Genomic DNA, 18,337 nt, shown 5'->3' on the forward strand with positions numbered 1-18,337 from the left:
GATTCGGAATAGAATTCACGACCAAACATTCAATATATATATATATGTATATATATATATATATATATATATATATATATATGTCATCAATTAAAGAAAAACTGCAATTTTGGTCATGTATGTTTGTCACTTTGCGATTTTGGTCTTTTATGTTTTTATATTTCAGTTTTAGTCATGCATGTTTTGATTTTTGGCAATTTTGGTCTTTTTTATTCAAAAATGCTTACGTGACAATATACACATCAGCTCCACATCAACACTGAATTGGTGTCACGTCAGCGCCACGTCGGAAAAAAGAACTAAAATTGCCAAAAAAATAAAGATAGCGGACCAAAACTGAAATTTGAAAATATAAAGAACCGAAATCGCAAAGTGACAAATATACATGACCAAAAAAACAAATTTTCCTAAATTAAATTATTAGATTAATTTTGATTACTATTTTTCTAGCACTAGATACCTAGTCCAACAAATTTTGTTATCCTAGTGATTATATTAAATAATAATAATTACTCCCGCCATCTATTTTTAATATGATCAATAAATATATATATATATATATATATCAACTACATTAAAATTAAATATTTTATTATAAAATAAGAAAAGTTTCTTACATTCAGATTGGGGGGACCTGAAAAGGGTAGGCTTTGGAGTGTAAGGTTTGCTTGGCGTACACAGTTGGTATCCCCACGTGGGTGATGCCAGTCTATTTATTCATTAATTTTTATTACACACACAATATGTAATATTCCTAAATTATTTTATTAAAATGGGTTTCGTCTCACTCTTTTTATTTATTTATTTATTTATTTATTAAAAAAAAAAGCTGTTTCGTCTTACATTTGAGTGAATGGGAAAAATTTCCTACCCTCATGATTTAGGTACAGCAGAAGAATATATGCATCATGGATAAATTCATTCACAATGTAACTCCACTTGTGTGAATATTCAATATCCCATATAATAATCTCAAAAAAAATAAAATAATATATATATATATATATAGTTTCGATCACATGGGCAATCACCATGGGCAACTACGTGTTGCTCACGTAGTTGCCCATGTGATCGAAACTCTATATATATATATATATATATATGTATATATATATATGTATTTACTATTTTATAATGCACAAACCCATTAGAATAACTGAATTTGGTCCAAAATGTGGGTGGACAAAAATGCCATTGTAGTTTTGTCATATTCTTGAAAATAAAAAGGGCATGATAGAAATTTAACATTAAAAAAAACCAACTCTAAGAGACCACAAACCCATTTCCTTCCTTCCACCACTTCCGGCTTCACCCACCACTCCAATTATGATTTATCTTTATTTATCTTATTTCTTATAAAATTGTGCGAACATTTATCTTTTTTTTTTATATAATTTTTCAAAAATTTATGAATATCATTTATGTTATATCTTACTAACACATCATAAAATTCAAATATTACAATACACACACAACACATGTTCAGTGTGCATCGTAGTTAGTATATTTAAAATATATATAATTCTAGGAGAACGAGATGATAACTTTACGATCGTTATCTCAATGACTTAAAAGTAAATATTTATTTTATACGTGAAGTACGTTTTTTTTCGGTACGTGTAATGATAAATGTCTAAATTAAATGAAATTGAAAACAATGTAGATGCTGATAACAAAAAATAAATAAAAATAAAATAAAACAATGTAGATGCCCTATATATTTATATAAAATAATTCTAAAATTTACAAGATTACTCCGACCAAATTACCAAATAATCCACATCAATTTGGGGTGGCAAATTGGGATATAAGTATAACAGTGTCCGAAATAATAAATGATGAATCTGAAAATTGCGGCAAATATTCTAACTTGAATCCCCGTCAATTTCGTATTTATTCGCCGCCGACTCTTTGTTTGCTCCCATTAGTTATTAGTTTGTTAAAAGTCTTGCCTGGTCCACTTTTTACAGGGATCGGAGTGCCCCCAAAACCAAATATTAATTAATGGGGATTTATGATCATATATCATGGAAAATTAATGACAATATTCCGTAAGTTTCAAATTCTAAACTTTCCCGACAATTTACATATGATATTTTAGGAAGGAAAAAAAAATAAGTCAAAATTTTGGGTTGGAATTCTCTGGGTTTAGGCAGTATTTATTCATTGATTTGATTATTTACAAACCCTGATCTTTAGAACATCATGAGTTTAACAGAACATATTTTGATAAATTTGTTCGAAGAAATTATTTAAAGATGCTGATGTATCCGGTATTCTATATATGCATACGAGAGGATTCCATAGTTGTTTTGAAATATACCATATGGATATTTGTATATAGTTAATTAGGGGTGATTTTTCGGTATAAAATAATAAAAATATCGGTATGAAAAATATTCATACTGATACCGAAATTTAAAAATTTTGGTATGAAAAAAAATCCATATTGATACCGTATAGATACAAAAAAAATTCGATATATTGAAAAAATGTATGTATATCAAAAAAATTTCGATACGATATCGATATAAGTCGATATTTTTGTATGGTATGTCAACCCTATATAGGTTAACTAATTGTGATAATTGTTAAATGTTAAAGATATCACCTTAGACAATTTAAGTTATTTGCAAACACCATGTATCGTCCGGTCAATATATTCATTTGCTGCCTGTTGGATAGAATTTATGAAAGTTTCATGTATATACTCGATAATCTTCTCTTCTTGATCTAGATTTTGTAATTGAATTAGATCCAAATCTCTGATTGCGCAATCTCCGACAAACATGATAAGATAATGAAAGTGTGTAACACTGATAAATCGAAATATGATTTCAATCATGAGTAGAGAGTTTGATAATTAGGTTACTTATTTTGAGTGGATTAAAAAAAAAAAAATGTTACTCATGATTTTGAATGAACATTAATTTAAATGTCTTATCTTTCGACGACGCACCAAACGACGGCGTGATTTAACGTAATTGTACACGTATACAAACGCACACCATGTATTAGTGAGGGGGACCGATATAATTATAGTATTTCAAACTTTATTCCCATATTTTAAACCTGATCACCGAGAAAGATGAAAGATCAAATGCTAGCGTGTAATGTTTGGTCGAAGACGAAAAGTCTTGCATTTACTTCATCGTTTAGTTTATTACCACATTCTATATCTTTAGTTTTTTGTAATTCACGTATTATAATAATTGAATTTTGATATGGTGACATGAGTACTTACCCTTACAAAATTATTAGATTAGAATAAATAAATATCCATACCTAACATAAAACATTTAATTTAAAACACAAAATCAAATGTTTGTTGCGTATATTTAAAACCTATCATATTCTTTAAATCTCTCAAAAAAATAAAAACCTATTCTTAAAAAAATAATTCTTAAAAGAGTCCAAAACAAGTCCAAACTTTACCTATCCTTCTATTTGTTTTGGGTTTTCGGGAAAACAATTTTTTTGCATCACCAAGTCATAAGTAAATAATATAATTTATTTTCATATTATTTCCTTAAAACATATTTTATTTCTCCCTTTTATATATATACTATATATATAGTACTATTAATTACTTACTTTTCCCCGGTTCAATTTAGCTTTTTTTTTTTTTTTTTTAAAAAAAACATGAATTAGAATAAATAAATTTAAGGAAAAATAAGTTTTTTGGTCCATTAACTTGTCCATGTTTTTGTTTTGGTCCATTAACTTTTCCGACGTGGGTTTTGGTATCCTAACTTTGCATTTTCAGTGTTTTTTGGTCCAACTGTATACGTGTCAACTTCTGATTGGTCCAAAATGATTACATAGATCAATCAGATATTGACACGCATGCAGTTAGACCAAAAAACACTGAAAATGCAAAGTTAGCGTACCAAAACCCACATCGAAAAAGTTAATGGACCAAAACCCAAATGGAATAAAATTACTGAAACAAAAAACTTATTTTCCCTTAATTTAATATTTCTCCATTTTTTTTGGGTGTAATTAGTTCTTATCCATCCATAATTTTAGGAAGTAATATCATATAGTATACTTTAATTAATTAAAGGCATATATATATAAATAAATTATAATAAACACACAAAAAAATAGAAATGAAATTGATTTGATCCATATATTTATGCATTTACTAGCAAGTGGTAGTTGTGTTTCTAGTTGAGATCTACTGTTTGGACACACTGTGTGTTGCAAGTGAAACCCTCCTCTCCTCTCCTCTCCTCTCCTCTCCTTTGCAGCCATTATTGAATGCTCTGTCTCTCCATCATCATCATCCCATCATGTACTGTGTGTTGTTTCATTTTACACACCAATTTCAGATTCCTATACACCCTTTACTTTCTTCCTTCCTTTTCCCCACCCATTCATTCTCTTTGAAAACAGTACTGTGATACTGTGTGTTTTCATGTGTTTTGGCCTTTTTCTCTTTCTAGGGTTTAATTGTTCCTACTAAATGCTTGTTGCTGATTGGTTTTGGTTTTAGGCATTTTGGATATTATTATTATTATTATTATTATTATAAGCTTATGTTGGGTTCATTTCGTTCATCATCTCATGAAGAGGTGGCGGAGCCGCCTCCGCCGCCGCCGCCAAGTGTCCACCACCACCACCAACGGAGTTTGGTGTCTCCGCCGCATCTACACATGCGGCAGCTGCTGATAAGCTGCGCGGAGCTCGTTTCCCGGTCTGATCTCTCCGCCGCTCACCGGATCATCTCCATTCTGTCCACCAATTCAACACCTTATGGGGATTCTACGGAGAGGTTAGTCCACCAGTTTACCAAAGCTCTTTCCATCCGTCTCAGCCGCCACGCCTCCGCGAATTTCTTCATGATACCTAGTACTTCCGTCGCCGTCGCCGCCGCCGCCGGGGCGAGCGTCTCCACGAGCAACGAAGAAGCCCTCTTGCATTCCTCCTACTTGTCTCTGAATCAAGTGACGCCTTTCGTGAGGTTCAGTCAGCTCACGGCGAACCAAGCCATCTTGGAAGCCATTCAAGGCCAGCAAGCGATCCACATACTCGATTTCGACATCATGCACGGCGTTCAATGGCCGCCGCTTATGCAGGCGGTGGCGGAGAGGTTCCCGGCGCCGACTCTGAGGATAACCGCCACGGGGGGCGACCTCGAAATCCTACGAAGAACAGGCGATCGTCTCGCGAAATTCGCTCACTCTTTAGGACTCAGGTTTCAGTTTCATCCTTTAATCCTCCTCTCAAACGAAGACCCAATTTCCGTCGCTTCCTCCGTTGTCATCTTGCCGGACGAAGCGCTGGCAGTGAACTGCATGCATTATCTCCACCGCTTGTTAAAGAGCCGCGACTCCGTCCGCCTCTTCCTCCACCGGATCAAATCCATGAACCCAATAGTATTCACGGTGGCGGAGAGGGAAGCGAATCACAACCACCCCTTTTTCCAGCAAAGATTCGTGGAAGCTCTCGACCATTATGCGGCGGTGTTCGAGTCACTGGAAGCAACTCTGCCGCCGAACAGCCGGGAGAGGCAGGCGGTGGAGCAGATATGGTTCGGTAAAGAGATCACCGACATAGTGGCGGCGGAAGGAGAGAACAGGAGAGAGAGACACGAGAGGTTCCGATCATGGGAGGTAATGTTGCGAAGCTCTGGTTTCTTGAATGTCCCATTGAGCCCTTTCGCTGTGTCTCAAGCAAAGCTTTTGCTGAGACTCCATTACCCTTCTGAAGGCTACCAACTCCATATACTCAACGACTCTCTTTTCTTGGGATGGCAGAATCAGCCCCTTTTCTCTGTTTCTTCTTGGCACTGATGAAAATGATCGAGAAACCCTAACCCTAATCTCCTTATAAATTAGCTTTTTTTTGCATGGATTTTAATTTTTCGTCTGAGTTTTTGGGATTTAGAGGGAAACCATGGAAAACCCATTTGGCCGATTATTTCTTCATCCGAGCTAGGGAACTTAGCTAGCTAGAGCTGACAATATCAGACAAACACGTTGATGCTTCGATGGTTTTCATGATCATATTTTATAACATATTTATCTGTGTAATTCTTATACTTTTAAGTATAATTTTTTATAAGATTAATATTCCTAAAACTTTATTTGATCTTTATATTAAATCATCTTTCCAGATGAAATTAACATGATTGGGTACGTATATGGCGCATTGAATTCTCTTATGTGTATGTGGTTCATGAAAAGTTTAGTTTGATTAATTAGCAATAATATTATCTGTGGAGATGGGGCTGTTTGTCATTTGTATTGGTGGGACTTAATTTGGTTAATCTTTTCATCTTTAATGCTAATAATGCTTCGAGTTTTTTCAACTAGAGAACTTCCCATAATACCCACTTTAATTTACCTTTTGATTCTTGGAGCATTAATTAAGTAAATCTTATAATGCTGCTTTTAGTTGTACCTCAGCTAAAAATAAAAAAAATATACCCTAGTTGTTCGTTAATGGAAAGTAGAAAAGACCAAGTTCTTTGCATAGTTGCCATTTTTTGCTTCCCTAAAATTCCTTTGTCTTCGTTCCCTGTGAATGTTGATTTTTGGGCACATTAATTTCACGTTGAATATAATAATATATTATTTTTTTTGCCACGAAATCATTTTAAAAGTTTTGGGTATCTGCAAAGAAGACATGGGATCTTGATGTTGTGATTTGTGGGTTTTCAAGAAGAGTGCACGAGGTTTCTTGGTTTTCTGCCCTATATTTTGCCCTAATTTCTGCTTTTTGTCCCCTCAACAAAACCATGAAAGTTCTCAAATAGGGCTACCTCTTGTTACCAATCTCGCCCCCAACACCCATTAATTCAATCCCTGCTAATTCACGATGGGATCTCTCTCGTGTATAGTGGAATCTTTGGACCACCACTTTTTTTCCTCCTTTCTTCCTCTTTGTCCATTCTTCTTGTTTATGGGCTTTTCAAAGCATCTTTTCTTTACATATTTGTTAATTAATAATTTATGCACAAGTTTTCAACCATAATGTTGCATGTCCTCCAATCTTGTCATATTAAATACAAACTAATTAAAGCCATGCATTCTTATAATAATATCTCATTAATAAATTAAGCTAGCCTTCTATTTGCGTTTGCTACAATAATCAGCTATCTTCTCCTACAATATTGCAAGATGTATGCAAATACAGTTTGCACATACGTACATTATATATTGTATTTGAAATTACAAAATAATCTCGAATGCAACGATGCAAATAATATATCTAGCTTCATCGTGATAAGTTTTGTAATTTTTTAAAAATAACGTGTAATTATGTACCTTTAGAATTTTTCTGATTATATATATAATATTAATGTCAGCTACACAGTAAACAATAGCATCAACGTACAGCATCGTTTGATCAATATTGCATATACTTCCAACACCGTTTCCGGCCGATAATTTAGTTGGTCTGATTCACTTTTGGCCAAAAGATTAATACATGACCAAACAAATAATATTTTCAAGAAACTTTATAACAGCAATATATGTACTCCATGTGTTCAGAAGGGATTTGTCGATGCCACCTTGAGGGTACGTGGGATCCACATGAGTAGCCAATCACAAAGTGACACGCCACCTTAAGGATAGGTGGCATCGACATTTTCGTTAAGAAGAAGACTGAATATATATATTATATCCATAATTTCAATTTATAATTTCCTTCAAAACCCCACCAAATTCTTGCTTCAGTTCTGTCCCTGCATGTTAATTCAACTACTGAATCAGTCAAATCCCAATTATACAAACCCATCTAGCTATTAACAACACACACTACGTACGCCAGCTATGATCGCATCAATTTCTTTTTATAGTTTTCAGGTCCATAATAAGTAAAAGAAAGATCCTGAAATCTTGTTATTCAGTGAAATGATGCAATAGTTCTGAACACCTGAATCGATGGTGAAAAGAGAGTGGGAAATATTGCATATATAATTAATCACAATTCACAGGAGTAAATTAAAAGTGGGTTTTCTTTTGTAATAATTTGCACAAATTTTTTTTTTTATATATAGTAAGGTGACAGCGAGTGACAAGATGGTTACTAGTATTCCAAGCCCCACGCAATAGCTCTGGTATACGTACGCCCAGTTCAGTTTATTGCTTGTGGATTGCGAATTGGTCTCATTTATGGTATACAGTATTTGCCTCGTACCGCACGCATATGCCTTTGTGAGCAATAGAATGTTAACATCTTCAGGAATCCATTCCACATATATCATCACATGTGTTCTCGTTGATCTCATGTGTCAATTTTGTGTGATACTTATCTGATTCGACTCGATTTATGAGAGAGTTTTATTTTTTATGTAAACAATATTTTTTTCACTTTGGATCGATCTAGATCGGATCGATCTATCTCATGGATTAATTCCGTCTCACAAGAGATTTACTAAATATTCAAACGCAGTTTTGGATTGTCCAAAAATATAAAATTAAAAAAATAACTTTCAATTCCATTTCTTATTTCGATTAATGGGGTTTTTTTTCCCCTCCTTTTATAAAAAAAGAAGAAGAAAATATATATTGATCAGCAGATTTGGAAGCAACAAATGAGCAAATCCAAGACTCCCAACTTAAAAAATTTGCGTGTCTCAGTTTGTACCCTAGTCACCTTTCCAATGGAATATATTATAAGCATATGTTAAAATTATATTAACGTAAATCACAAATGACACACTTATGGAATCTAACGATCCCCCTTTGACATTAAATTTGTCATATCCTATATAGTTGAGTCACCCAATGATAGTTAGATTATGATAAATTAATTGGTTATAGTTGAGTCACCCAATGATAGTTAGATTATGATAAATTAATTGGTTGCTTTATGGATATTCTTGTCAATAATATTACTAAATTGGTGAGTGGGCATCTTTCACTTTATTAATTATCATAATAATAACAATAAGATATAAAATTCCTTTCAACAATGCACAATCTTATAAATATATATTTTTTCAAATTAGTGTGCTTTGTGTGTGTGGTGTGAGGGAGACAGAAAAGGCATAAATTGCGTGGCAAAATAGCTTAATCCCCGTCACAACATTTATCTTCTAACATAAAGCAATGTCAACGTCAAAAAAAATAAAAAAATTGGTGACAAATGGTAACATATAATTTATTATATATTAAAAAAATTCATTCAATACATTTAATTTAATTAGTCGATTCAAAGGGAAAGCATGCGTAAATTGATTTCTCATACAAACATAATTATATACACAATAATTGGTATGAAAAGTCATGTTATAAGTCCACATACCTAAAGACACATCGATGCCTAACTTGGCAAAAATGGCAATGAAATTTGATATGTCGATTGCACAGTATAATTTTGACAAAAATAATTGAGAAGATCAGTATAAAAAAATTTCAAAATGCAATGAAAAGGTGAAAGACATGAAATCAATCATTCAATTGACAATTGAAATGATAGATCCAAAGTAAAAAAGGACGAAAGAAGAAGGAAAAAAAATACATATATTTCATTTCATGATTTAAAAAAAAAACCATGATCATCAAAGAAGAAATATTTTTGATCTCTTACGTGCGATTGTTAGCTTGACAGTATCCGCTGATTGCCAAGTCCAACAAAAGAACGAAAAATTTCCAGTTATTTTGAAAATTATATATTTAAATAAATACAACGTGTATTGATAAATGTTCAATATCTTACGATATATGAATGTAAAGGTTTTTTTTTTATATTAGTTATTTATTTTTTTTGACGAGATCTTTAGTTATAATTCTAAAAGAACATTACTCTGAAAAACCTATCAGAATAATATATACCATATTTTAACATTATTTTAACATTAGATCTTTCACTATTTTAACATTATACCATATTTTTTCTCCATGGAATTAATGAAATATATACTTAAAATTCTTCACTTAGTATGTCCCTTTTTTTTCTTAAAGACGATTATTTGCTTCTTTAATGAGATGACAAAATGTATAATCAGAATTACAAGAAATTGTAATACATTGATGGATAAATATGTGAAGATTTTGGAAAAGTATTTAATATTTGGTACGGTTGAATTACAAAGATGTTAAGAATTGGTAACACTGGTTTGGGTCGGTTAATTTATCTGTAATAAATGAACCGATTACCGATCAATGACGTGGAAGGTATTTATGATAATTCAAACAGAAGTAAATAATTTATCAAATCACAAAGGTTGTGTTTACTTGCCTTGATAAATGAAAGATTACATAATTAATGCCGACTAATCCTATGTTTACTTGCAAAATTGAAAATGAGTATAAATCTTTGCCCGTTAATGATAGGATTCACAGATGATTTTTAGTTCTAAATTTTTCATGGGATTATAAATCTTTATAAGGTGAGAGAGTGAAAAAAAAATTAATCCATCCAACTAAAATATTATTATTTATCCATAAATCATAATCACTCTATATCCTATCAAATTATTTTAATAATCATACTTTAATCTATCATTGTTCAATCTCATCATTTAAAGTAAACGCAAAGTATTCTTGTGATATCATATCATATCTTATAATTTTATAAAACTAAACTCATATTGACTTGAAGCATAAAAATATTATGTTTCACTTTATACAAGGATCATATCGATCAGTTATACGCGAGATTATTTCACATGAGACACATCCGTATTAAATATGAATAACTTAAAAAAAAAATAACTCTATTTTTGGTTATATATGTTTGTATCTTTGTCATTTGATTATCTATATTATCGAATTTCAATCTTAGTCATATATTTTTTTATTTTTGACATTTTAGCCTCTTTTATCTATCTGTCGTAGTATACATATCAACGTCAAATCAACACATTAAATGCATCACAAATCGAAAAAAGACATGTAAGATTTAAATTAGTTTGCATTAAATTAAAATAAATGATAGGGAGAGGTGGAGGGGGGCAACATAGGCACATAGGGGTGAGGCCTAGGGACATGTCCAAAGGTTGCCCGTGTGCAATAAGTTTAAACGAAGGGAGGCCACACCAAAGCCGTACTCTGCATTTTTCTAAATTTATTTATGCTACATTACCCATCACTTCCAAATTCTATTTTTCTCTTTATATACAAATTTTTATTTGTAATCTCACCATCTAAATCGAAATACAATACAAAATATATTCCATTTTTTAATTGGAGAGGTTCAGCCTTATAGTTGAAGTGATTCTTTACCAATTGCGAGTTGCGACCCGGCCCGACTCGATTTATTATTATTATTATTTAAAAAAATTAATGTGTAATTTGAAATTAGATGTATCAGAAATTGTTGCATAATTATTCTTACGCAATGTAAATTTTGATAGATCAACGAATCCTTATAATAGATCGGGTCATATCTTAGATGTGCCCTCCTAGCAAGGCCCATGTAAGTAAATATGATGTTGGTGGTTATGAAATTAGAGAGGTTCAGTTCATCCTTATAGTTGGAGTGATTCTTTACTAATTGCGAGTTGCGACCCGACCCGACTCGATTTATTATTATTATTATTATTATTAAAAATTAATGTGTAATTTGAAATTAGATGTATCCGAAATTGTTGCATTTTCTTATTATGCAACGTAAATTTTAATCGTCTAAACGAATCCTTATAATAGATCGGGCCATATCTTAGATGGGCCCTCCAAGAAAGGCCCATGTACTTACTATACTATATGATGTAAGTAGTTATGTTAGGCCTTATTACTACTTATGGGCCGAAGTTTTTATTCTCCTTGCGTGCTTTTGTTGGGCTTGGATGAACTTTTAAAAATAAATAATCAATCAATCAATAAAATTGATATTTGGTAAGGGGAAAATTAGCGTTTTAGTCCTGTATCTTGGCTTCTTTTTGGTTTTGGTCCTGTATATTGGCTTGTTTTAAAAAAATCCTGTAACTCTGTTTTTTCTTTGGATTTAGTCCTATATGTTGATTGTTTTGGTTTTGGTCCTATAAGTTGGCTTATTTTTTTGGTTTTGGTCCTATACAAAGTCATGTTTTGAAAAAAAAAACACATTCATTTGGATTTTTTTTAATTTGGTTCTAATAGTTGACTTGTTTTTTTTTATTTTGGTCATTGAAAAGATACGATTTTGACCAAATTAAGCCCGGTTAAGTTAGAATAAGCGTCTATGTTTTTTATTTTAAAATAATAAATTAAATTTAAAATTTAAATGTTGACTTTTCAACTTCACCGCTTAAGTTTTTATAATAAATATTTTTATGATTTTATAAATTAATTAATTAAGTTTAAAATTTAGATGTTGATCTTCTAATTATTTTTTAACATAATAATTATTTTCTAAAAGGTACAATAACTTGGTTTTTTTTTGTATTTTTTCTCCGTCGCCGAAACTGGAGGGAGCAACAAGATTTTGTTTATTTGCAGTGTTCTAAAAAGCACGCTTAAGCGATGATTAAGCGTGATAAACGTGAAACATACCTAAAAGGCTTTGCTTTCGAGAAAAGCGGAACAAAAACAGTCAACCATAGTTGAAACGATAAAAAAATATTAGTGTGTTACTTTTTAAAATAACGAAAGTATGTTTTAAATATATTTTTAGTTTTTTTAGCTAATTTTGTTAATTTAGGTTGAAACTTATTTATGTCATATAATCATTAATAGGTGCTAAGTGGGCGACACTTAGTGCCAAATAAATAAAAAAATTGAAGTTACAGTGAGAATGATACAAATGAATATTTGTTTGTTACTTTTTAAAAGAACAAAAGTATGTTACATTTAATTCATTAAATTAACATATTTTAGATTTATTAAATTATTTAGATTAAATAAAATTTAAGCGTAAAAAATATTTTTTTTATTAGTTAGTTGTAATTATCTCAAACTAATAAACAAATAAAACATGAAAGAATAAAAAATATTTTTTTATAAAAATAATTAGAGATCAAATTTTAAATTCCAAAACATGATAACTTACAGGACAAAAATCAAAAAACAAACCAACTTACAGGACCAAAACCAAAATAAGCCAACATATAGGACTAAATCCAAAAAAAAAAACCGAGTTACAGGATTTTTTCCAAAACAAGCCAACATACAGGACCAAAACAAAAAAGAAGCCAAGATACAGGACTAAAACGCTAATTTTCCCATTTAGTAAGCATCAAATAAAATGGTTCCAGATAAATGCATGAAATCAGGTTCTCTTTATTGTCATTTAGTTCCCTCCACTTGGACGGATATTGATGCTTCTTTTCAATTTCATTTGATCACGTGGCAACAATTCCTACAATTTCTCGCTTCTTTCGTGCTATCTCCTACACTGTTTTGTACATGATGCTCATAGGATAGTACCCTATGACAACGTATTCTTTCATGATTGGTCCAAATCAATAAGTCCCACGTGGTATTCATTGATTTAGATCAATCAAAACCTACCACGCTATCCACAGGATACTGTGGGTAGCATGAGCATCCACAATTTCCTCACACAGAGTAACCTAACCTTTTATTCGAAGACTATAAAGTTTATATAAAAAAATTTTATGATCCAATTTTACGAAATATACTGTATACAAAAAATTATTATTTTTTATGTCAAATATATATTTTTTTATTGAAGATTTTTATGTTTCCGTTCAGAGTCTAACACGTTACATCACATAAAAATTAAAAAAAAATAAAACTATGATATTTGTAATAATTGAATGTACATTTAATAAAACACTAATAAGGCCCCGTTTGGATTTGGTAGACATTTTTTAAAAAAAATATTTTTTTAAGCTATAATTTTTGGCTTTATTAAATGAAAAGCACTTAAAAAAATGTTTTTTTGGTCTGACTTTTGAAACTAAACGGGGCCTAAATTTACGAAAAGCACCGGGTTATTTAACCACGTCCCGTTTTTTATTTTTAGAAAACTCCGAAAAATAACATAAATTCCTCATTATTGATATTCTAAATCTTGTATTTTCATTTACATAAAAAAAAAAATAAAATTGTATTTTCACATGCAATCACACACATTTTCATTCACTCTTACATCTAACTGCCAAGCCATTTCGTGGATGGGTAAAAATTCTGGGTGATTAGAGAGTGACAGCAGAGATGAATTGACAGGAGGGAAGGTGGGGTATATGCTTTGGTTTCGTCTGGTCCGTTCTTTTTAGGGGAAAAAACGATACTATGCATCATTTAATGGTGTGAGATATCCATTAAGCAGCCTCGAAAGTAATCGGATGGAGGCCCAGAGAAGGGGTTTTGGATTTTTGTTTTTGAATTTTTGACCGCTCTATGTTTTCTTGAGGTAAGAACTTTTGTGTCTTTTGTCAATGATTGAGTCTCGTACTTGGTTCTTTTTCCCTGTTTTTTTAGTTGTATACTTGGGTTCTTTTTTGTCATTTCTGGCTTTTTTCCTTCTTGTATGTTTGCTGTTTTATGTTATTCCCAATCGTTGGATCTTGACGGGTTTATGATTTCAGAATATTGTCGCCTTGTCTCCATTTGTTGAATGACTGTGATTTGGGAACAAAGATCAAGATTTTTTAAAATGATATAATCATCTGTCTTAAGTTTGTCCCTGCATAAAGATTGTGGAATTCGGTTTTCCTGTTTTATTATAACGGTTGACGAATTTTAGAGTGAATGGACTCTACTTTTGGCGTTAATTGCTTGCATTTGTTTGTGGATCTTAAAAGGGAATATCGGGTTGATAATTGTTAGCCTTCTCACAGCTCCGAGTTATCGATTTTTTGGTGGATTTTGCTTGTTACTAATGGAAAGAGCTGAAGGTTTTACTCTTCGTGGCGGCGAGCGAGTGTCTATATACTGTTTATATGTTTAGTGTGATTATGAGCAACTTTACTGTTCTTGAGTTTCTTTTTCTGATGTGAATCATTTGATTCATGGCTGCCCAACTGGATTGGGTTTATTTCGGTTATGCTTCCGTTCAAAGAAAATCTTATTTTGCATAGTTGCTCTCTTCTATGCATATGAGTTTTCAGGTGTTCTACTTGGGAATCAAGCTCTGCGAATTTGTGGTCTTTTGATAAACCAGACAGTATTATGGGTGGATTTGATGATCATGTTACCATAATGGAAGATTGGATGTTTCCGAGTCCTAGTCCAAGAGCCTTTTTCTCATCACTGGTCTGTGAGGATAATGCAGCAAAATCTAATACCAAGTATGTTAACGATGGTGGAACAGTTCTGGCACCTGAAGTACAAGATGCATCACGAAATACTGTTGAAAATAATGGAATGCGAGCTTGTGTAATGGTAGAAGAAGGAAGCAACATAAATGTGCCGGATGAAGCGAAAATGAGCTCCTGTGGAGGTCTTATGGAGAGGATCACAGCTAGAACTGGTTTCAATGCTCCAAGGTTGAATACAAAGAGCATCAGACCTTCTGAGATTTCTAAGAGCGCCGAAGTTCCACCGCCTTGTTCAGCTATCCCTTTTGGGCTCAGCCCCACAATTTTGCTGGATTCACCCGTTTTCCTCTCAAATCCTCTGGTAAGCTTGGTAAACATACACCTTCCTATTAACCATCATCTTTTCTTTGAAAAAATATAGATTAATGCTACTCCTCTAAATGGTCAAAGATTGCAGCATGTCTCGTGAAGGGGGGCATGGGGGTCAATAAATGATTTATTCAAGTCATTGCCACTTGCAAACTTTTCCTCCCTGTATCATATATTTCCATTTCTAGTCGTGTTCATGCTCGTACTTTAGTAAGGGAACCAATTTATGGCTGCCTTAAACTAAGAAAAAGTGATACGCTGGTTGCTGAAATGTCTTGGTGATTAGATTATTTTATCCTTCTGACATCCTTAATTGGTTGGGATTGTTTTTGTAGGTGTTGCCATCCCCTACAACTGGAAAATTTTCATTTGCTCCAAGTGGGAGTGTCCAGAATTCTTCATTGATGAAAGATTATCATGGGAAGGGCAAGGAGAAAACTTTTGAAGATGCCTCAGCATTTGCATTTAGATCAGTTGCCGCATCTAGTTTATTCCCTGATATTAAGGCAGTGAATGAAGTAACTGTATGATCTCTCTATCCTATTTGCATCTTTTGTTATCGCATGGAAGACATTTCATAGAGTTCTGTGTATTACAGTTTCTAGTACTCTTATTTTCCACATGTTATACTGTCAATTTACCAGGCGAATCCATCTAGTCTTTCTCCACAACCATTCCTTAGTGTTCGAGATTCTTCTCATTTACAAAATCGCCTATTGCATCACACTATGGAACCCTCCAAAGTTTACTTCAACATTGATGGTAAGTTGTCTCTGATGGCATATTTATCAAAGTCACTAGCCTAAAAGAACACAGTGTTCGTTCATCTTGTGGACTTATGATTCTACTGTTGTTTCAGAGAATTCTCCGTCTTCAAATGAACCACAGGAGGATGATGGAGATCAATTGTGCAGCGAAGATCCCAATGCTGATGGTGGCCCATCAGGGGATGGTTATAATTGGAGAAAATATGGCCAGAAAAATGTGAAAGCAAGTGACTGTCCTCGGAGTTATTACAAGTGCACTTATGCAAATTGCCCAGTTAAAAAGAAAGTGGAACGGTCCCAAGAAGGCGAGATTACAGAAATAATCTACAAGGGAACACACAGCCACCCGAAACCTCCACCAGGTCGGAGGCAAGATATTCTCGAAGCAACATCCTCAGCTCCATTGAGGCAAGAATGCAGCTATGGAATCAGTGCTTTTCAGGTTCTAAATGGCACCAAATTTGGGACAGGGGACGATGCGACTTCCACCTTTTTAAATGACGATGATGAAGATGATCATACAACTCATTTAAGCGCGTCATTAGGTTATGATGGCGAAGGAGAAGAATTGGAATCAAAGAGAAGGTTTCTACTTCATTTTGCTCGAGTGATAAACCCCTGAAGTGGATGCCAAGATAAAATTTGTGTTTATGTTTTTATCTTTTGGTAGGAGAATTGAAACTTACGCTGAAGAACTGAGTGGGTCTGCCAGAGCCATAAGGGAGCCTAGAGTTGTGGTCCAAACCACCAGCGATGTCGACATACTGGACGACGGATATAGGTGGCGCAAATATGGTCAGAAAGTCGTGAAAGGAAACCCAAACCCGAGGTTAAATTTGATAATATTGCTTTAGAATATGGTGAAGATAAAACCCAAGAAAACATGGGATTTATGTGTTCCTAGCACCCATAAGTAATGCTCTTAATGTCTGCTGCAGGAGTTACTACAAATGTACCAGCCCTGGCTGCAACGTCCGCAAGCACGTGGAGAGGGCTTGCCACGACTTCAAGTCCGTAATAACCACATACGAGGGGAAGCACAACCACGATGTCCCCGCAGCTCGTAACAGCAGCCATGTTAAAGCTGTGCAAGTCTCTAGTACTGCTGCTTCAAGTCATGAACAGAAGCTGGAGCCGCCTCGACCTCATTGCAGCACATCCCATTTCGAAAGCACCCCGCTCGGGTCGTTTGGTCTCCCGGGCGGACCGCATCCTGGATATGCGTTTGGAATGAATCATCAAGCTGGGTTAGCCAGTCTTGGAATGGCTGTTTTAGGACACAACCAAGTGAAGTTATCAGCAAAACCAGTCCATCAATATACCGGGCATCAGCCACTCCAGGTGAACAATACGGACCATACGCTGCCCAAAGAAGAAGAACCAAATCAATAACAAGGGACCATGTGGATTTTACATTGTAAATTGGAATTGTATGGATGATGTTAGAGATTTATGAATGGTATGAAAAGAAATCCTTCAAGCGCAATTCTTATAGCACAATGTAATGATTCTTTCCTTTTATTCATTACAGAATAAAAATTCTATAGTTCGCATTTAGCTATTATTAGTGCTTGAGAATTACCTAAAACACTCATTCAATAGTGGTAAAGGGATCATGTGTTCTTTAACATTATCAAATGAATTACATGCCATGAAAACTGAATAAATGCTTCTTGTAATTTTTGTATCAATCTCCAAGACGACAACGGAACTACTTTAACATAAAATTACGTCATGTAAAAAACAAGTACAATTTTTATATACGGCAAATAATAATAATAATAAGAATGATAATAAATTCTTAATCAAGTCAATATTAGTTGGATACACACGCATATGTATACACACACCAGTGACTAGTGTCCTTTCCATATTATGGGTGCACATTATTGTTTTTTTTAAATATACATAAATTTTTTATGCTAATTGTTTTTCACATTGTTTTCAGACTGATATGATATATTAAATATACAAAAATTTATATTAAAGTAAAAGAATGTTTGGTAATTAAAAATTTTTAAAATCAGACAACATCTGATATTTATTGATAAATTACAAATAAAAAGTAACAATTTTTCATGAGTGACCCAAATAAAAG

At 33.1% G+C, this 18,337-nt stretch overlaps 2 protein-coding genes across 3 annotated transcripts; both read left to right on the forward strand.

Annotated features, from left to right (window-relative positions):
* The first annotated feature begins 4,289 nt into the window (after positions 1-4,289).
* LOC140876179 (scarecrow-like protein 18) lies at positions 4,290-5,975 on the forward strand. The gene has a single exon (XM_073280061.1). The coding sequence runs from the start codon at positions 4,542-4,544 to the stop codon at positions 5,796-5,798; it is 1,257 nt and encodes a 418-aa protein (XP_073136162.1). The 5' UTR covers positions 4,290-4,541; the 3' UTR covers positions 5,799-5,975.
* Positions 5,976-13,982: 8,007 nt separating this feature from the next.
* Positions 13,983-17,785, forward strand: LOC140887381 (probable WRKY transcription factor 2). Of its 2 annotated transcripts, none has more exons than XM_073294614.1 (7): positions 13,983-14,256; positions 14,924-15,464; positions 15,808-15,996; positions 16,117-16,234; positions 16,332-16,824; positions 16,910-17,068; positions 17,178-17,785. In XM_073294614.1, exons 2-7 carry the CDS (start codon positions 15,015-15,017, stop codon positions 17,629-17,631), a joined length of 1,863 nt encoding a protein of 620 aa, XP_073150715.1. In that variant the 5' UTR covers positions 13,983-14,256; positions 14,924-15,014; the 3' UTR covers positions 17,632-17,785. The 2 variants fall into 2 exon arrangements, with proteins under 2 accessions (XP_073150715.1, XP_073150706.1); XM_073294605.1 differs by having other exon boundaries at positions 14,954-15,464.
* Positions 17,786-18,337: the final 552 nt, after the last annotated feature.

This window comes from Henckelia pumila, chromosome 1, assembly GCF_033568475.1.
Source record: "Henckelia pumila isolate YLH828 chromosome 1, ASM3356847v2, whole genome shotgun sequence".
NCBI lineage: Eukaryota > Viridiplantae > Streptophyta > Magnoliopsida > Lamiales > Gesneriaceae > Henckelia > Henckelia pumila.